This window comes from Loxodonta africana, chromosome 8 (genome assembly GCF_030014295.1).
Source record: "Loxodonta africana isolate mLoxAfr1 chromosome 8, mLoxAfr1.hap2, whole genome shotgun sequence".
Classification (NCBI taxonomy): domain Eukaryota; kingdom Metazoa; phylum Chordata; class Mammalia; order Proboscidea; family Elephantidae; genus Loxodonta; species Loxodonta africana.
In genome coordinates this window covers 33,415,456-33,436,755 of record NC_087349.1, presented here as the reverse complement: position 1 = coordinate 33,436,755, position 21,300 = coordinate 33,415,456, and the positions used below count along the sequence as shown (strand labels likewise).

General features: G+C 36.0%; 1 protein-coding gene across 7 annotated transcripts in view; it reads right to left on the bottom strand.

Moving 5' to 3' along the window:
* Window positions 1–21,300, bottom strand: part of TFEC (transcription factor EC) — a 220,635-nt gene that overhangs the window by 102,386 nt on the left and 96,949 nt on the right. Inside the window, exons 1-2 of one of the 7 annotated variants that reach the window (XM_023544570.2) lie at window positions 10,955–11,251; window positions 9,630–9,736 (exon numbers count right to left, since the gene is read on the bottom strand). The exons of 3 other annotated variants lie outside the window; for them this stretch is intronic. In XM_023544570.2, the coding sequence (XP_023400338.2) occupies window positions 9,630–9,669 (40 nt within the window). In that variant the 5' untranslated portion in view covers window positions 9,670–9,736; window positions 10,955–11,251. Of the gene's footprint in view, window positions 1–9,629; window positions 9,737–10,954; window positions 11,252–21,300 lie in introns of those variants that run through there. 3 more of the 7 variants (XM_023544572.2, XM_003407224.4, XM_023544577.2) reach the window with 3 other exon arrangements.

Genomic DNA, 21,300 nt, shown 5'->3' with positions numbered 1-21,300 from the left:
CCATAGAGCCATTTTTAGATAGCAGTGGTTTCTGATTTTCCTCCCTAATCTGTTTCTCCTTCACTGCTGTAAAAATGGGATTCTGCTCAAAATGAATGAAACAGGACAACAAAAATCGTTTAAATTTTAAAGCTCCCCAAAAAAGATTACATGATCTACCTATGTCTAAGTACCAGGCATATGTAGGTCCAAGTCCCCACCTTATCACTGGTGATCTCGAGAAAGTTTCTTAGCCCCCGTAACCTCTCTTTTCTCTTCTGAACCATGAAGATATGAATAGTACTCGGCTAGAAGGTATTGTCAGGCTCAAATGAGATGATAACATGTAAAGCCTTTAGTATATGATGAGAGGCCAATCAATGTTAGCTATTATCAACTGTTTCATAGAATATGATATGTATATTTCATATAATATAGCTGATATTGATACTCACTAAACTCTTCTAAGATAACTGCTTCTCAAGCAGGAGTAGTTAACATTCAGTGTCTTCATTTTCATTCCCAGTAAAAGACTTACTATTTTAGTTTGTGCTTGTGCATTTATTTTATAAATTCTTTCCTTCTAGCACATTCTGGAATTTCTTTGCTTACTGTTTTGTTGTGGTGGTGGTTACTTGTTTTGTCTTTAGACAAATACGTCTTCAGTAAGTGGTCAAAAGTTTTGTTGTACATCTCACTGGGTGTGTCTAATAGCACTGAATCCCAGTGAATTTAGAGACAACTTAGAACACTCCATGTTTCACGTGGAAACAAATAGGAATGCAAATGAATTGGCTATAAATTTTGAGGAAAAAATGGGAAAGTAGACATGACCTATGAAGAAAAGGCAAATGAAGGGTCATGTCCCAATTATGCAGGATTTGTGCATTCTCTACTACATTTTTCTCTGAGAGTTTTGTCCTAAAGTGAATTCCTCTGAGGCTGTTTTCATAGGAGAGGACATTGAGAAAAAAGGCTAGATATGTGAGACAGCAGCTCATGGTAATGTTTAGTGCTCTGAAAATCTGTCAGAAATGAGGGTCCAATGGCCCCTTAGAGGGGAAGAGAGAAGTTCTCCCTTCAGGCTTTGTGCTGGATTTCCAACCCAATAGCTCCCACACCTGGTCTGACTTTAGTGTTCCAAGAGCTGCTCTTCAGGCACAGGAGATGCAGATTTGAGCACCAGCAGACCCCTTGTACTTCATGCTCAGGCCCTGTCCCAGCCCTTCACTCTTCACACGAAATATTAACTCAACTTAAAATTTTCAGAAACACACAGACTTATTCAAAGTCACATGGCAAGTTAGTAGCTAGCTAAAAATGCTGAACTTCTGACTTCCTATTTCACAGTGTGTTCTATCAGCACTAAACCAAGCAACCACAAAGAAATCACTGAATCATTTGCAAATATTTGCTTGGTCCACTGGCTAAGGAGCTAATCCATGTTCAATTTCAGTGGTTGTTTTTACAGTGGAAAATATTGGAGTCCTCCCCCTTGGATTTTCTCATGAAGTCGACTCTATCATAGTTTCAGCAAAACATTTGCCCTCTGTTCTTGCCAGAAGTACAACTACTTTCAAGGTATTACCCAGAAACCACCACACAGACTTGTCCTTACAATTAGACACAAGACAACTCTGTAAACTAAAGCCTATAACTTATGAATCCAGTCTTTCAACCCTCCAATCTGTCTTCTAAAAGGCCAGAGCCAGAAAGATCCAGTTAAAACACAATCAGGTAAAAACACAACTCTTGTTAAAATCCTACGACCCTTAAAAGCATAGTTCTTTGTGGTCTACCCTCACCTTCACTCTCCAGCTTTACTTTATGTCATTCCCCACAAAGGACCCAAGCTCTAATCAAAGGTCCCTGACTGTGCCATACTTTTCACAACTCTCACGGGCTAGTCTTTTAGTCCAATGCCTTTTGCCAGGCCTTTATTCTTAGTCTGTCTTAGCCTGGAAGTTCCACTGAAACGTGTTCGGTATCATAGCAATGTGCAAGCCTCCACTGACAAACAAGTGGTGGCCACACATGAGGTGTACTGGCTTGAAATTGAACCCAAGTCTCCCACAGGGGAGGCTAGACTTCTACCACTAAACTTCTGCCTTCCTAGAGAATGGCTAATTATCTTTCAAGATATACTACAACTATCACCTGTGAGCCCTTCTCAAACTCACAGAGCATTCATATACAGTCAGTTCTCATCATTCCTTGTAGTTATGTTCTATAAAGTCACCTTGAACACTGAATTAGTGAATGCTGAACCACTGCTCCATGGGAAATACAGAATCAGGTTTTTGAGAGGCGCTGGTCACAACATTTTTGTCAACCAAAAAATACATAACCTTATTTTCTGTTTAAAGACATCTTATTTGATATAAGGAAACCCTGGTGGCGTAGTGGTTAAGTAACTTAGAGGTCGGCAGTTCAAATCCACCAGGCACTCCTCAGAAACTCTATGGGGCAGTTCTACCCTGTCCTATAGGGTCGCTATGAGTCAGAATCAACTCAACTGCAGTGGGTTTGGTTTGGTTTGGTTTGGTTTATTTGATATAAATTATTGATTCATTAACATTGAACTCATGCCAGCCTTACTATAACTCATGCCTCCACAAAGTTTTTTGAACACATATATTTTCTCTGTAAGGTACATCACAGCCTTTTTGTGTTTAGGAGCGGTAGATAACACTGCCACCACTCGTTTGTCATACTGTGATGGCTTGTGTGTTGCTGAGATACTGGAAGCTATGTTACTGGTGTTACAAATACAGCAGGGTAACCCATGGCAGACAGATTTCAATGGAGCTACCAGTCTAAGACAGACAGAGAAAAGGACCTGGGGATCTACTTCTGAAAAAATAGACCCGTGAAAACCTTACAGATAGCAGTGGAACATTGTCTGATAGAGTGCTGTAAGGTAAGCCCCTTAGGTTGTAAGGCACTCAAAATACGACTGGGGAAGAGTTGCTTCTACAAAGAGCTGCTGTAATGTCATTGATGGAGTAAAGCTTTTGGGACCTTCATTTGCTGATGTCGCATAACTCAAAATGAGAAGAAACAGCTACAAACATCCATTAATAGTCGGAACATGGAACATACGAAGTATGAAAGAAATAAAATTGAAATTGTCAAAATGAAATGGAACATTTGAAGATCAATGTCCTAGGCATTAGTGAGCTGAATTGGACTGGTATTTGCCATTTTGAAAATGGACATTCATATGGTCTACTATGCCAGGAATGACAAAATGAAGAACATTGTTGCATTCGTCATCGAAAAGAACATTTCAAGATCTATCCTCAAATAAAATGCTGTCACTGATAGGATAATATCCATATGCCTACAAACAAGACCAGTTAATACAACTATTATTCAAATTATGTTCTAACCACTAATACCAAAGATGCAGAATTTGAAGATTTTTACCAATTTTTGCAGTTTGAAATTGATCAAACGTGCAATCAAGATGCATTAATAATTACTTGTGATTGGAATGCAAAAATTGGAAACAAAGAAGGATCAGTAGTTAGAAAATACGACCTCAGTGATAAAAATGACACCAGAGTTTGCATGACAGAATTTCGCAAGACCAACAACTTATTCATTGCTGATACCTTTTTTCAATAACATAAACAGCAGCTAATCAAATGGACCTTGCCGGATGTAATACACAGGAATCAAATCAACTACATCTGTGGGAAGAGACGATGGAAAAGCTCAATATTGTCAGTCAGAACAAGGCCAAAGGCCAACTGAAGAACAGACTATCACTTGCTCATGTGGAAGGTCAAGTTGAAGTTCAAGAAAATCAAAGCAAATCCATAAGAGCCAAAGTACAATCTTGACCATATCTCACCTGAATTTAGAGACCTGCTCAAGAATAGATTTCATGCATTGGACACTAATGACCGAAGACCAGATGAGCTGTGGGATGACATCAAGGACATCATAAATGAAGAAAACAAAAGGTCGTTTAAAAGACAGAAAAGAAAGAAAAGCCCAAATTGGATGTCAGAAGAGACTCTGAAACTTACTCTTGAATGTAAAGTAGCTAAAGTGAAAGGAAGAAATGACGAAGTTAAAGAGCTGAACAGAAGCTATCAAAAGGTGGCTTGAAAAGACGAAGTAAAATATTATAATGAAATGTACAAAGACATGGAGTTAGAATACCAAAAGGGAAAAACACAGCCAGCATCTCTCAAGCTGAAAAAACTGAAGAAAAAAATTCAAGCCTTGAGTTGCAATATTGGAGGATTCTACATGCAAAAAATTAAACAACTCAGGAAACATCAATAAAAGATGGAACAAATACACAAAGTCACTGTACCAAAAGAATTGGTTGACATTCAGACATTTCAGTAGGTAGCATATGATCAAAAACCAACGGCACTGAAGTAAGAAGTCCGAGCTATGCTGAAGGCATTGGTAAAAAACGTGGCTCCAGTAATTGGAATACCAGTGGAGGTGTTTCATCAAATGAATGCAGTGCTGCCTATGCCAAGAAATTTAGAAGACAGCTACCTGCCAACCGACTGGAAGAGATCTATATTTGTGCTTATTCCAAAGAAAAGTGATCCAACAGGATGCAGAAATTATCAATGTCATTAATATCATATGTGAGTAAAATTATGCTGAAGATAATTCAAAAACAGCTTCAGCTGTACATTGACAGGGAACTGCCAGAAATTCAACCCGGATTCAGAAGAGGATATGGAACAAGGGATATTATTGCTAATGTCAGAGGGAATTGGTTGAAAGCAGTGACTACCAGAAAGATGTTTACCTATGTTTTATTGGCTATGCAAAGCCATTTGACCCTGTAGATCAAAACAAACTGGATAACATTGCAAAGAATGGAAATTCCAAAACATTTAATTGTGCTCTTGAGGAACCTGTACATAGACCAAGAGGCAGTTGTTTGAACAGAGCAAGGGGATGCTGCATGGTTAAAATCAGGAAAGGTTTTTGTCAGGGTTGTATCCTTCATCATATTTATTCAATCTGTATGCTGAGCAAATAATCCAGAATGCTGGACTATATGAAGAAGAACACAGCATTAAGATTGGAGGAAAACTCATTAACAACCTGCATTATGTGGATAACACAACCTTGCTTGCCTAAAGTGAAGTGGATTTGAAGCACTTACTGATGAAAATCAAAGACTACAGCCTTCAGTATGTATTACACTTTAACATAAAGAAAACAAAAATCCTCACAACAAGACCAATAAGCAACACCACATAAATGTAGAAAAGAGTAAAGTTTCTAAGGATTTCATTTTACTTGGATCCACAGTCAACACCCATGTAAGCAGCAGTCAGGAAATCAAACGCCTTACTGCATTGGGCTTATCTCCTGCGAAAAACCTCCTTAAAGTGTTAAAAAGCAAAGATGTCACCTTGAGGGCTATGGTGCACCTGATCCAAGCAATTGTATTTTCATTTGCCTCATATGCACGTGAAGGCTGAACAATAAATACAGAAGACGAAAGAAGAATTGATGCATTTTAATTACAGTGTTGGTGAAGAATATTGACTATACCACGGACTGCCAGAAGAACAGACTAATCTGTCTCAGAAGCAGTACAGTCAAAATGTTTCCTAGAAGCAAGGATGGCAAGACATGTCTCATGTACTTTAATCATGTTTTCAGGAGGGACCAATCCCTAGAGAAAGATATCATGCTTGGTAAAGTAGAGGGTCAGTGAAATAGAGGATGATGCTCAATGAGATGGACTGACACAGTGGCTGCAATAATGAGCTCAGATATAGCAAGGATTGTGAGGATGGCCCAGGACCAGGCAGTGTTTCATGCTATTGTATGTAAGGTCACTATGAGTCAGAACCGACTCAATGGCACCCAACAACAACAAAGAGCACTGCAACGCTATGCTCAGGGGTCATTCTAAACAACGAAATCACCAACAGAAAGCATAAGAGTACAAAAATTGTGACAGCAAATAGACCACAGAAAGGACACCTGTTTACAGTTGAGAGCTAAAACAAGAAGTCAGACTGTTGCCTTGTTTGACCTCAGCTGGAAACATTCACATCAGGTCACTCAAATTTTTTGCTGTTCTGTGCATGTCTGTGAATTACTACGAAAATACCACAAATATTGATTTTCAGGGTTAAAATAAATTTAGCAAGTAGGCTAATTCACAAATATGGCATCCTCAAAGAGTGATGATTGACTGTCAATTCTCATCATTGATTGCTTTATTATAACGTCTCATGCAAATAATTGCTGAAATGCTTGAACTGCTTATTGGCAGGCACCTTGTCTTATGCATCTCAGTATCCTCAGGGTCTAGTGTAATAGTTGGTACACTCCTCTAACTATACACCTTCAACTTAACCAAATTTACATAGATAGGAACCAAGTTATTGGCCAAGGCAAAATCACATATTCTCTGCTTTAGTCAGAGAAGTCTTACCTACGGGGTTGTTCCTACTCTAAGAGTGAGTATGCTCAGATTTTTTTCAAATATTATAGCCCCAAATGTCCATAGGAAGTGATCAATAGGCTAATAAGAAAAAAAAATGGTTGTTTTCAATAAAAACAACTGTAGATGTTTAAAAACTTGAGAGCAAAGAGAAAGTAAAGAAGGCTAAACACTCTTATGGGGAAAATATTTTGATAGTAGGTCCCATTCTGATGGACAAGCAGTAAATCCTCCATCTTATAAAGGTGCTGTGGATATGTTATCTGTAAAAGATGATCATTAGCTATAGAAGAGGAAAAATGATTGGCTAAAGGGAAACATTTGGAAGTATGGGTAAAAGATCAGATGCCTTTTAGCCTAAGATTAATTAAATAGAAGCCTAGAATTTTACCAGAACTTAAAATCTGATGGTGAAAATGTTGCTAACAAAACCTTTGTTGTAGGTCTCAGTTCAGTAGGTTCAATCCAATTTGAATCTGCACAAGATCAAAGGCAGCAGAGAGTATAAACCTCTTATCTGTTGAGAAATTCCCTGCAGACACTAGCAGAGATCACTACCTGTCTAGGAAGATTTTCAGTGTAGTAGGTACTGGTCTAGATTTTTGGGGGGTAGGAGAAGATGCTTGATAGAATGTGCATCAGCCCAAAGGAAAAAACAAACAAAGAAAAGCAGGATTTAGCAATATACCTGACTAAACAGAAAATCCTGGCTCATGTTCCTATTTGCATGGAAATACATCTAAGGCAAACTGAAAGGCTTTCAGAATTTAATTTCTTCATGAGCACAGGAACTTCTGCAGTGGAAACGTTTGCGGAAGGAAAAATTTAAAGGAGGAAGGAAGGAAGAGATAGATAGAGTCTCCGGCCCGGTAGAAGGAGCTAGAAGGTGAACTACAATCTGTGCCAGAGAGGTGTGCTGAGGAAGAGTGTCTTAGGAAAGGCAAGAGGTGACTTGGAAATACTCTCCCATGGTGATGAACATAACAAGGCGTGAGAGTCCTTACTAAAACTCAACCTCTGTTTCTTTGACTCAGTCTCTTCAACTGCCTTTCTTAGCTCTATTTTTGAAATCTCACCTGTTCTTTCAAATCTCAAGAGACTAAAAAAAAAAAAAAAACACAGCTAACTAATGGGTTTTTAAGATCATTAAGCTCAGCCTCCTCTTGTTTCCTGAAAGCAATTTAAAAAACCTAGAACAAATCTGGACATCTGAAGAGATTCTACACCCTGTCTTACTGTTTCACCTTTCCAATAAAATAGACCCCCTAAGTTTTCCTAACGTAGAACATAAACTATCTATAATATATTCTCATACCATTCTTTTTTGTTAATGGATAAGTGGCCGAGGTTGTCCATGTTCCAATAAGCATAATTTAATGGAACCACAAAATCACCCATTGTTCACTAAGCTCTCATTAGGCAAAGCAGTATCTGCCAAACACCTCGATCCTAACTCCATAGACTCCTTAACTGGCTGGTAATCCACAACTCTATAAAATAAAGAATATTTTTGTACATTAGTTCCGTACTACTCATTTTTTCTCCCTTATAAGACTATTGCTAATCTCTCTCCTCTCCTCATAAATTATGTCTTCATGGACGCTTGCCTGTCATTCTTATCCTTCTCCTCACACACTCTGTGCTCTGTGCCTCATAGACTTGCCTCCCTACTCCTGATAATCATCATCAGTAAAACCCGAGCAGGAACATAATTAATTAATTAATTATAGATAGATCTATAAAAAAAAAAACACCGTGATAAATAGATCTATATACAGTGATAGATCAATATACAGTCATGCGTGACTTAATGTCCACGACACATTCTGTGAAATAGGACGTTGTGTGATTCGGACATTGTGCGAACACATTACAGGCAGTCCCCAGGTTACAAACAGCTGACTTACAGACAGCTTGCACTTAAGAATGGACTGCCATAAAGCCTATTATATTAAAACTTTGAGTTAAATACAATGTTTTGTAATAACAAACTCATACACTACTTTGTGATGCTCATGAAAATATTGTGTGGTTTAGAAGTGTTTAAGTGTTTTATAAGCATAGAAAGGTAAAGTATATACTATATACTAAGACAAACATTTGACTGACACTAAATAAGAACTGTGTGTACCTGTTCTGACTTACGTACAAATTCGACTTAAAGACAGACTTTGGAATGGATCTCATTTGTAACTCGGGGAATGCCTGTATATAAGAGACATGAGATATCCATGTTGTGTGCAGGAAGCTGTTGTGTACACTATGTTCCGTTACACCTGCTATGTCCCATTCTCTGACTGGAATTTCTGAACTCTTTTATAACCTTATGGGACGATGCCTGTACATACAGCCGGACATTGCACAAATGGATGTTATGTAGCATATGACTGTATATACATCTGTTTATATATACATTTATCTATTTATATTTATAAATACTATATTATAACTGGAAACCCTGGAGGCGTAGTGGTTAAGTGTTACAGCTGCTAACCAAAGGGTCGGCAGTTTGAATCCACCAGACCTTCCTTGGAAACTCTATGGGGCAGTTCTACTCTGTCCTATAGGGTGGCTATGAGTCGGAATCGACAAGACGGGACTGGGTTTGGTTTGGTTTATATTATAACTATATTATTTACATAACTTATATGTAATTATATATATACACACACACAAACATATGTGTGTGTATAGTTTGTTTTATTGTAAAAAATTCCCATGTAGTAATTTGCTTTGTAAACATTGTCTCCCTGAACGTACCAATCATCACTCCATTTCTTAAATCTATTTTGTTTACTGTAAGAGTTAATTAAGTTTATCTCCCTGTAGAATCTGTCACATCTAATTGATTTCAGATACTTTTATTTGTATATCAGTTTATAAAAGATTGAATGATTGCATTTCACATTTATACTATATGTTTTATTTTATCAATACCCATCATTATCCCATTTGAATCATATTTCATTAGTTTGAGACCCCTGTGTAAAAATAGTTCATTTTCTTTCGGTTTCCAATTCCTTATTTCTCCTTTCTGACTATTCAAACCTGTATTTTCCACTTCCTTTGTGATAATTACTACTATTTCTGAAAATTCAACTTACGCTAAATTTGTACATCACATGTAAATTTCTTGTACTTATCTTGGCTGTTTAGAATTTATAACAAACCACTGCGTCACAATCATGAAGATTAAGCTTACTCTTCAGGAAAACTTTTTCAGCTTGTTTCGTGTTTGACATCAGCTCCAAGTTTCAGTTCAACAAAATGTACTCAGACATTGAACTATCTTACTTCTTTAGAATGAATCTGAATAATTAAAACAAAACAAATAAGGAAGCAATATGAACATTATATGTATTCCATTTGTTTTGTAGCTAAAAAAATTTTTTTTTCAAAATCAAGATCATAAAATTTTGCCCACTTAAGGTAGCTTCTGCTAAAAACTAAAAGGTTTAGTGTTAATTCAAAAAACCTGCTCAAAAGTACATAACTACACACAGATTCCTCTAAATTAGAGGTGAAACAGAGTTGTCCACAAGCTCTTGATAAAAGACTCCACGTTCTGTTTCACATTACGTTGCTGACACAATCTCTGAATGGGGAAGAATTGTGAAGATTATTTTTGAAGTCTCTTAATGTTAAGTAAAGTTTCTAGTAAATAAGTTACTAATTAAAAAAATAAGCTACCTGAAATCAATTAAAGATTACCTCAGGTGTATTTATTTCTCAAAATGTTTATCTTCGATGAAACATTCTAAGACAATATTGAAAGTATGGAATTATATATTCACAAAGACAGATATATACAAAACATTCAACACGTGTGTGTGTTAGCAGATAAGTAGGTGGAGGGAGAGAGAAAGAAACTAAGAAAAAGAGACAGGAATCTTGAAGTCTCTACCACAACTCTTTTAAATATTACAACTGAAGACTATTACTTTGAGAAGTTTTTGCTTTGGGATACTTGATATCCCTTAGACAAACTGTTTAGATCGAAACGTTCACAAAAAACAAAAATAATTTCTTAACCCAGGAAAAACAGCATATGCTAATATACTACCACCTATTGATATCTCTGCTCAATTCATATTTTCTTACCTTTAACAGAGATATTGCTAGAAAAGAGATATAGCAATAAAAGAGATATTGCTAGACTATAAACAGAAATTAACATTTACTCATGCAATAGCATATAAGATACAATAAAATGTTAAATCATACTTCAATTTAGTAAATATCTAAGGATATTAAACTGGAAGAAGAAATTGCTTTCGTTATCATGAAGTAAAACAGTGATTTCTAGATCGTGATTAAAATAAGACATAGCATTTCAGTTATATTTTTCCCAAATTATAGAAAATCACAGCTTGACTACTCTGATACCCTGATACCTAGTTATTATGAAAGATGAAACCATAATTATAAGGAAAGCCACACGTAGCAAAGTAAAACAGGTATTGATTAGATTTGCCTCCCTAGTTTGTTTAAAGTACAGAAAATTAACCTGCCAGTTCAGTTACCTACCGGCAATGATTGGATCCTATCAGTTTTTTCACCTCTACAAAGCAGCACCAATTTATAATCTCTGTTCCCATAACATAAGCAACATGCCAGGAAAGACGACTGAACTAAACGATCTGATCATGAATAATGAATAGTTTGGGCTGGTTGGAAATCCACTTAGTTGAGGAAAGAGAAAAGAGAAGTGGCTCATTAGGGCATTTCCTGAACCCTGGCTGGAATTTCAGTTAAGGAAGAAGAAATGACACAGCAGTTTCAAGTAGGGGAACTTCCTTTCTTTATCTGAAATATGCTACTAATCTGAGAAACAGCACTCCAACAAAACTACTCCACAGTGGTGTGGCCACAGTAAAAGCTCTCATTGATCCCATTATTGCCCCATAAGTAACATTTCTTCCCAGAATATACACAAGCAGTACGTGATTGTTATCAGCATGGACTAAGACCCCATCTTCATTGCAACATGCTATGGTTCACACTTATCTTTCTTCAACATCCAACAGTTTTTGATTTTGAAGATTGTAAATTTGTTTAAAGTGTCAGTAGATTTTGAGTTTTTGCTTAAGGGCATCAAATTTCCCCTATGTTTTATAGTCTAATTTTCCTTACACATATTTCATTCTTAAATTGACTCCAGGATAATTTTGATCTTGCCCAAGAGTGCTTTATCTTCTCAATTTCATGGAAGGTACACAACTCACCTTATGAGATCTCTAATTTTTATCATTAGAATTTTTTGTATCCTGGTTTGATCTGTATTTTTAAGGTTACTGGTTACTCACTGCCTTTACAAATGAAACTTCCAAAAAAGGACTCATTTCATGAGTTAATTGTCTGAAGGGACTTAAAAATCCAAAGACGTAAATTTGTTCCAACACTTTAATTTGTACTTTGAAAATCTCCATTCATTCTATAAATTGCATCATTTGCTTATTTTTTACCTGTATTTTGATATGTATATATTATATAATACATATATATTATATTTGCATATATAATACATATAATATATGTATATATTTTAATATATATGTATATACATGTACATATATGTACGTATATATGTTTACATATACATATATATGTACATATATGTTAATTACTGTAGTTTCATGAAAAGTTATCTTCAAATACCTTTTGCCTTTGTGTTTAAAAAAATGTGCAATCAAATTGACATTCATGTTTATCAAAAACCCATTGCTGTAGAGTCAATTCCAACTCATAGCAACCCTACAGGACAAAGTAGAACTTCCCCCACAGAATTTCCAAGGAGGTCCTTGTGGATTTGAACTGCCAACCTTTTGGTTAGCAGCTGTAGCACTTAACCACTATGCCACCATGGTTTCCTAAAAAAGAGTAGAAATTACGTTAAAATATCTTAGCAGTTTATAGCTTGTCTGAAGAACTTCAAAATTATCAAATAGAAAGAAGTTCACTATTATCAATAGCAAATTGTTGAGTCACCTTACATTTTCAGATGACCTTATCATACATTTGAATCTCCTATACTTAAGTTAGAGTAAAATCTATTGATTTAAATCAATATAAGGAATGAAGAAACAGATTCATACCAGAAACATTATTTAAAAAAAGGAAACATATGGGATTTTAACGCATATTAAAGACTAAGATTGAATTTTAGTTTCAAACACTTTTTTGAGATTCAGAAGGTAAGTTTTGAAGATATTTTACTGCCTGACATACATTTTAGTTTAAAAAATTTAGAAGGACACACATAGGCACCTAGGTATTAATAGTGGTGGTCTCTGAATAATGGCCCAGTAAGATAGTTGTGGCGTAGTGGTTAAGTGCTACGGCTGCTAAACAAGAGGTCAGCAGTTCAAATCCACCAGGCGTTCCTTGGAAACTCTATGGGGCAGTTCTGCTCTGTCCTGTAGGGTCGCTATGAGTCGGAATTGACTCGACGGCAGTGGGTTTTGTTTTGGTAAGATACTTGTGGTTTTAAATTTTTTTCTATATCTGTAACATCTATATTTTACATAACAAGTATGTATGTTATTTGTAATAAAATATATTTTTAATTTTTATCTTGTCCAAGAGTATTTAACTATGATGAAACAATTTAGACATCAAAAACATTTAGTAATAGGATATTACTTGCCACAAAATAATTTTGCCACACATTTCCTGCTTTCCTGTGATAAGACTATGATAAGGACTAAGGTGCACTTGACCTAAGCCATGGTGTTTCCAATCACCTCATATGCATGTGAAAGCTGGACAATGAATAAGGAAGACTGAAGAATTGACGCCTTTGAATTACGACGTTGGTGAAGAATATTGAATATACCATGGATTGCCAGAAAAATGAACAAATCTGCCTTGGAAGAAGTACAGCCAAAATGCTCCTTAGAAGCAAGGATGGCAAGACTTCATCTTACATACTTTGGACATGTTATCAGGAGGAATCAGTCTGTGGAGAAGGGCATCATGTTTGGTAAAGTAGAGGGCAAGCGAAAAAGAGGAAAGGAAGACCCTCAACAAGATGGATTGACACACTGGCTGCAACAACAGACTCAAGCATAACAATTGTGAGAATGGTGCAGGACCGGGCAGTGTTTCTTTCTGTTGTATATAGGGGTCAGTAGGAACAAACTCGACAGCACCTAACGACAACAACATGATAAGAGTGAGATGTTGTAAATAATTCGGAGACCTCACCTACTTCAAGTCTTGTCTTTTTGCCATTACCTGATCAGTATTTATAGACTCCATGCAAGAATCATTTTAATCATATGACAGAGAAAAAGAAATATCTTCTCATGATTCATCAATAAATCTTTGTCTCTTAGGGCGCATTCTCACTTCTCTTTTTCAAGTGGTCATCGAGTCCTAGCAATACTACACTTGAAATTCTTCTCACAAAGAAGAACTATGTCAAAGAGTTTAGAAGAATGAACTTGGCTTTTTTTGGTTAAAATTCTACTGGGCTTCTTACTAGCTACATCACATTGGTTACAGTATTTAACATCTCTTTGCTTCAAATTCCTCATCTGTAAAATAGGGATAGGAACAGCACCTTCAGGTAAGCTGTTGTGAGGCTTAAATGATTAGGGGAAACTATAACAAGTATGAAAATAAAATTATTTTAAAGGAAGAAAATCTGGAAGGAGAAGATCAGAGAGATAGAAGAAACATGTAAAACTGAGTTTCTCATTTTTCCCATTCTGAGTTTTTAAAACTCACTTGCAAACATGAGAATCATCAATGCACATTTCTTACCTTAATTTATAATTTCTGGTTGATACTTTTAAGTATGATAAAACTACCCTCTGACAAAGGAAAGAAGAAACAGGAGAAGGACAGATGGGGTAAGGTTTCCTTTTTTCTCAAATAAGATAGGGTATTCCATGAAATAATCTACACAGTCAAGAGGTGAGCTGGACAAAGAGAGTAGAATAAAGCAAGGTGGAAAATATTTTCTTAGAGATAACTCAGGCTCTTGTTGATCAAGAATGTAGTGTGTTAAAAGTATTTTGGACAGTAGGTCCTTCATTGTGTGGGAATGAAGTAAAGGAAAATAAACGGCTCATAGAACTTTAGGAGAGATGTCAACAAATCACAAGAAAAAGATTATATGAGCAGGAATTTTTTTTTTTTAATTGATAGTATCTTAGAAAGATTTGTTCATATTTCCTAATGAAAAATGTATGTGTGTCTATGTATGTATATGTATATATATAAAATATATATATATGAATGCTTTCTAATAACAAATTTTTTATCTCATTAAAGATATTCTTTGTGCTCTGAAGAGAGAAGCCAAAAGGAACACTCAAATCAGTATCTGAGAGATCTTTTTTTCTTAAATTTTTAAAGGGAAATAAAAAATAGAAATTACAGAGTTGATATTTGAGTATTCAGTTTGTTTTAAAATTGCAGTTTAAGTATTCCATTTTATTCCTTTTCTCTGCCTCAATTAAGAATATATTATAATACCTAGATCAATTAAAATACAGATGTTAACAATATGTTGTTGTTGTTAGATGCCATTGAGTTGGTTCCTACTCATAGTGACCCTATGTACAAGAGAATGAAACACTGCCCCGTCCTGTGCCATCCTCACAATTGTTCTTACATTTGAGCCCATTATTGCAGCTACTGTGTCAATCCATCTGGTGGGAAGTCTTCCTCTTTTTTGCTGACCCTCTACTTTACCAAGCATGATGTCCTTCTCCAGGGACAGGTCCTCCCTGATAACATGTCCAAAATACTTGAGACAAAGTCTTGCCACTCTTGCTTCCAAGGAGCATTCTGGCTGTACTTCTTCCAAAACGGATTTGTTCATTCTTCTGGGCAAAAAAAAAAAATGGTATATTCAATATTTATTGCCAACACCATAATTCAAAGGCACCAATTCTTCTTCAGTGTTCCTTATTCATTGTCCAGCTTTCACATGCATATGAGGCGATTGAAAATACCATGGCTTGGGTCAGGCACACCTTAGTTCTCAAAGTGACATCTTTGCTTTTCAACACTTGAAAGAAGTCTTTTGCAGAAAATTTGCCCAATACAATGAATAAACTGACAGGCAAGTAGTGGGTTAACAATATAAGAGCATATAAAAAAATCTGCATGGTGTTGGAATGGCCAGCGTTAAATACCTGTGCTAATGACAGTAAACCTGGCCTTTACAAACAAACAGGATCACAATGTCTAGTCACTAAGGGCATGTCCTACACTTTCCAAACCACTTTCTCCACCCATTTATTGCCAACTTGGACTCATCTAATATTGTTTTATCCAGGTTTTCCATATTCCATGCATGCCCTCTACATTTGTGACTACTCTTACGCCAAATGGTAAAGAATTGGCATTAGATTATTCACTTTTATTTTGACAGAGTTTAAACAGTAAGATAAGTTAGATATACTGTCAAGGTTTAAGACCTTTAAAGTGGAATATGTTCTTGTTGGGTAGAGGTTTCCCTCAGGGGAATGTTACTACTTAATTCCCTAGGATCCTTAGTTCATGCAGCTCACATGTCCATTTCCTGTCATGACACTGAAATGAAAAGCATATGTTAAATTTGCTAACAGGAACATTTCTCAAAATGTAAATAACTAGGTGTATCTAGACTGGCATTTTAAATATTTATTATATCGGGTATAAACTATGAGTTGTCTTATCTTTCATTATAACATTTGTATATATTTCCCATATCAAAATGCTTTCTTTAATTTCACTGATATCAACCAATGAGATAAAAGGGAGGAAGAATAAAAAGGAAATGAAAATATATCCAACAAAAATGCTAGGGGAAGATAGGCCAGCTATTAACAAATATAAAGAAAATATAAGCACAGCTCTATTCAAAGATCAGCTCCATAACCCAAACCCATTGCCGTCGAGTCAATTCCAACTCATAGCAACCCTATAGGACAGAGTAGAACTGCCCCTCAGAGTTTCCAAGGAATGCCTGGTAGATTCGAACTGCTGACCTTTTGGTTAGCAGCCATAGGTCCTAACCACTACGCTACCAAGGTTTCCACCAGCTCCTTAGTCAAGTAATCTGGTGCGTGCACATTACGTGCCAGGGTGTGCTAGGTACTTTCCTTGCATATGTTATCGAATGTAGTGATTTTAAAACTTCAGGTAACACACTTTAGGAATTATAAAACTAGACGATTGGATAATTAGCCCCCTTGTAAAACTCCCTATTCTAAATAAAAGGAAAAGAGCTGGTTATGAGCAGTGGCTATTTGGGTATATCTGAAAATCTGTGAAAGGAAATGGCTGCTCAGAAATTATTCCTTTCTCCTGTGTGTAGATCTTACTAATCATGTAGAACCCTCTCCTTTATTGTCTTTTCTCAACTCCAAGAAGACAGAGCTTTGAAATACCCAGGGATTTCACAGGTTTTTATGCTCCCTCTTATGCTCTCCCTGTTTGGAATGATAGCTCAGAAACAAAGAGGAGACACATATACACAAACACACACGCTTGTGCACATGTAGGCACACACACAATATGGCTGATGGTGACTCTAATCCCTTCGGGACAGAACAGTCTGCTCAGCCAGCCCAATCCAAGGGACAAGAGCGAGACCATCCATATACATGTGCATCTCTTACACGATCTGCAGACTTCCAACTGTTCTTCTGCTGGTAATTGGATACAAAGCTATAAATCAGGTATTGGGGCAACACAACAGGCCTAACAGAGAAGGAACTATAGTAGAAGCTGTGCCCAGTAACCTTTATTTAAATGAAAAAAAAAAAATACAGGTAAAAGTATCACGCACAATAGTTAGATTATAATCAATTCACAGAGTACAGATAGCCAAGAGAAAATGACATTTTAGCACAATGAGATAAATGCAATCCCGCAGGTGCCACTGAGAGTTGGTAGAATGGTATTCATTTCTAGAATAAAGCAATGGAAGAGCATCCCTGGATTTAAAAAGTATAACACAGCACAAAGGTTGGAAGGATTGCATTGCAAATGAAGAGAAAATAATTAGATAGATTATGTAGGCTCAAGGAAACACAGTGTAGATGACTTTGAACCAAATCATGATAAAAAGAGTAGAAATAATATGTGAGATAGATACCACCTCATTTCATAGGTAAAGTCAGGGCTGTTTGGCTGCTATTATATAATGCTGAATATTAAGTGTTTAGTTGGAAGCTTAGTTAAAATGGATAAATTTAAGTTCATGATTAATTTTTTAATAATTCATCCCTGTAAGAATATGAAATTTAACCTTGGACATGATAATCACGATGACTTTTTTTTTTTTGTAATAATATTTTATTTAGTTTTTGGAGAAAGTTTACACAGCAAGTTAGGCTCTCATTTGACGATTTCCATACAAATTATTCAGTAACATTAGTTACATTTACCACAGTGTGTCAACATTCTCTTTTATTGTGTTCTGTTCGTTTCCTTTCCAGTACTCTAGTTTGCCTGCCCCCTTATCTTCTCATCTTTGCTCTTGAGTAACTGTTGACCTTTTGGTCTCATACTGATGATTTTTAAGTAAGGCACCAATCTTATGGGTAATAGCCTTTATTTTGTGTGCCACTCTGCTATTTTGCTAAAAGGCGATCTCAGGGGATAGGCTCAGTTCTAGGTTTAAAGAGTGTTTCAGGGTGAGAGTCTTAGGGAGTCCTCTGTTCTCTACTATTCCAGTTTGTCTGGCTTCATATATATATATATACACACACACATATTTATGTATATGTATATATATATATATATACACATACGTGCACACACAGATACATATATACGTATAAAAGAATTTGAGTTCTGCTCCATATTTTTTTTATCATTCTATCCAGATCAACTATTGTGACCCTGGTCAGAATGGTCAGTGATGGTAGCCGGGCACCAACTAGTTCTTCTGGCCTCAGGGTAGATGAAGCTATGGCTCATGAAGACTCGCTTCTTCTCTGGAGCTTTTGGTAACCTCTTACTGTTATGTTCCTGGCAAGTAAAAACCTGTAGCTGCACAAAGACTTTTTATTAAACGTAATTACCACAAAATTATTTGGAGGCCAGAGCTAAAGGCTATGAGTCGGAATGGACTTGACAACACTGGGTTTGGGTTTTTTTTTTTTGTTGTTTAGAACTAAAGTTTAAAAGAAATCACCCATGCCTGAGCCCAACAGAATGCAGGATTCATTCAGGAGTCAGGCAGGGATGATAGTGAAAATGAATAAGTCAATATCTAGGCCAATATGATGCTGCTTCCTCTAAATTCCATTAATAAATCTCAATTCAGTGGAAAAACTGCTGAATAAATCTCAAAATGATAAACTTGAATAACACGTTTGGATTTCATTTAAAGCTAATGGTTTATATTTTCCAGAAATCTAAAATAAACTTGCCTTACATTGAGAGAGATGGGTATAATGTATGAGGGAACTGATCTTAAATATATGTACTTTTGTTGCTAAAACTTGAATCTTTTTACTCGTTAACTCAAACTGCCTTGACTTCTCATGTTTATGCAAAACAGATTTTATTTGAAGAAAAAAGAGAGGTACTGTAACATCAGAAGAAATCATCAAAGAACTAGTGGCAACATCTTAAGGCTTTTATCAAAGTAGTGAGGGAATGCATTAAAGCAACAATATCTGAAGCTTACATGTGACGGGACTACTAAATTTAATAGTGTGTCTTATGAACATATGTGGATATAATGATTTTTCTGTAAGAATACTCCATTCTGAAGCACTTTTTTCTTGGTAAGAGAACATTATTCCCTCAAGACAATTCAGAAAAAAAATTCACCAATATTTCGTTAATAATAGATGCCTCACACTCTACAAACAGAGGACCAAAGTTTTTGAAAAACTATATGCACTATAAATGAAGGTTATACAAAAGGGAATAAGCTTATGAATGAAAAAAATCCTTTAAAATGTCCCTCATCAAATTCTCATAAGAAAGTGATGGGCTAAAACATGAATTGTTAAAACTTAGGCATTGTACATCAGAATTAAAGTAAAAATAAGGGTCTCCCATCTTACTAACCTTGCTTTAAAAATGATGACTTATTTGGGATACTTATTTACATTTATTAAAATGTGTAATACGTAAACCTTTTCTTAGCCTCAAAGAAAATATATTAAAAACAATATAGCTTTACTTAAAAATAACAGGATGAAAAAAGGAAAACCATATGAAAATACATATCTAAGTATTTAACCACCACCCATCTGTCAATTTATCCTCCCGTGGTGACTTACATATTGCTATGATGCAGGAAGCTATGCCACCAGTATTTAAAATACCAGCAGGGCAACCCACGGCGGACAGGTTTCAGCAGAGCTTCTGGACTAAGACAAGAGTAGAAGGAAGGTCTGGAGGTCTACTTCTGAAAATTAAAATTGGCTAATGAAAACCCTAGGGATCACAACAGAATATTGGAAAAGGAGCCTCCTAGGTTGGAAGGCACTCAAAATACACAGTAGCCTCAAAATGGACTCAAGCATATCAACGATCGTGAAGATGGTACAGGACTAGGCAAAGTTTCTTTCTGTTGTACGTGGGGTCTGCAAGAGTCAGAGCTAACTGGATGACAACTAACAACAACAAGCTTTTAACAGAGTGTAACTGAGACACTGCTACTAAGAAATGTCATGTGAGTCTCCATTTTCTAGAAGTGATAGTGTTATCCAGTGGTGGCATGATGGCATATGCTGAGTAATCCAAGGACAACTTCTTATGAATATTCAATCTACTCAGAGTCATAAAATGAACGAAATACTATTGGGCTCTTCGGTTAATGAGGTGGAATGTATGCATGGGAATGATTATCTGAAGAAAGAAGACTCTTTTGGGTTCTAGATGGAGCTTTGAGGCCACTAACATTCAATTTTTGGGCTCTTAGCTATAGGGTTGCTATGAGTTGGAATCAACTCTATGGCAAAGGGTTTGGTTTTGGTTTTTTTTAGCTACCATGAAGCACAGTGGTTAAGACCTCAGCTACTAACCAAAAGGTCAGCAGTTCAAATCCACCAGCCACTCACTGGAAACTCTATGGGGCAGTTCTACTCTGTCCTACTCAGTTGCTATGAGTTGGAATCAACTTGACGGCAACAGGTTTGGTTTTTATTTTAGTTAGCTACCATGTAATGTTCGTCATTTCCTCAAAAATAAAAAGATAATCTACAATCTCTAAAATTAAATCATCTCAATTTATGGTTGAATTAGAATCTGTGTCTTCCAAAGTAAAAAGATGTAAAATTTTACTTAGTTGTGAAATCAGCCCTCTGAATGTTAAATATAGAAATGGTTTGCCTCAAAAAAGACAGAAGAGGAATTTATTAACTATTCCAAAATTTGTACATGCATCTTCTCCATCACGGCCAGAGCAAGTCATATGGGCTAATCAGCAGCCTAACAATGTGTTCCCCTTTCTAATTGATATCTTAAGATATTTTTTCAAAATGCATTTAGTGAGAATAGGGAGAAATCAATTGCTCTTAATAGTAACAGTATAGCTTTTTGCAATCAAAAGAAGTGATTTATTACATGATCCAAACATAAAATTTTTACTTATTTGGAATATTCCTTCATTACCCAGCCACTAAGTATAGATGTAACCAACCTACACTTATATCATTGTAAGATCTTAATCATGTATCTTTGTTCAGTTTATTTTCTTCTGGTTAAAATGTTCCCCACTTTCTTTAGTTCTTATTTTCATTTATTTTATTTTTATTTGTTTGTAGCAAAAAAAAAAAAACACATTTAAGAGTTTAAAGGTTAAGTAATAAAATGAATCGCCTGGTAGGCAGCCTAACACAGACCATTATTCTCCTACAGAATTTTAACTGCCTGCACCTGCTGGCTGCAGGCACCTGACAGCAGCT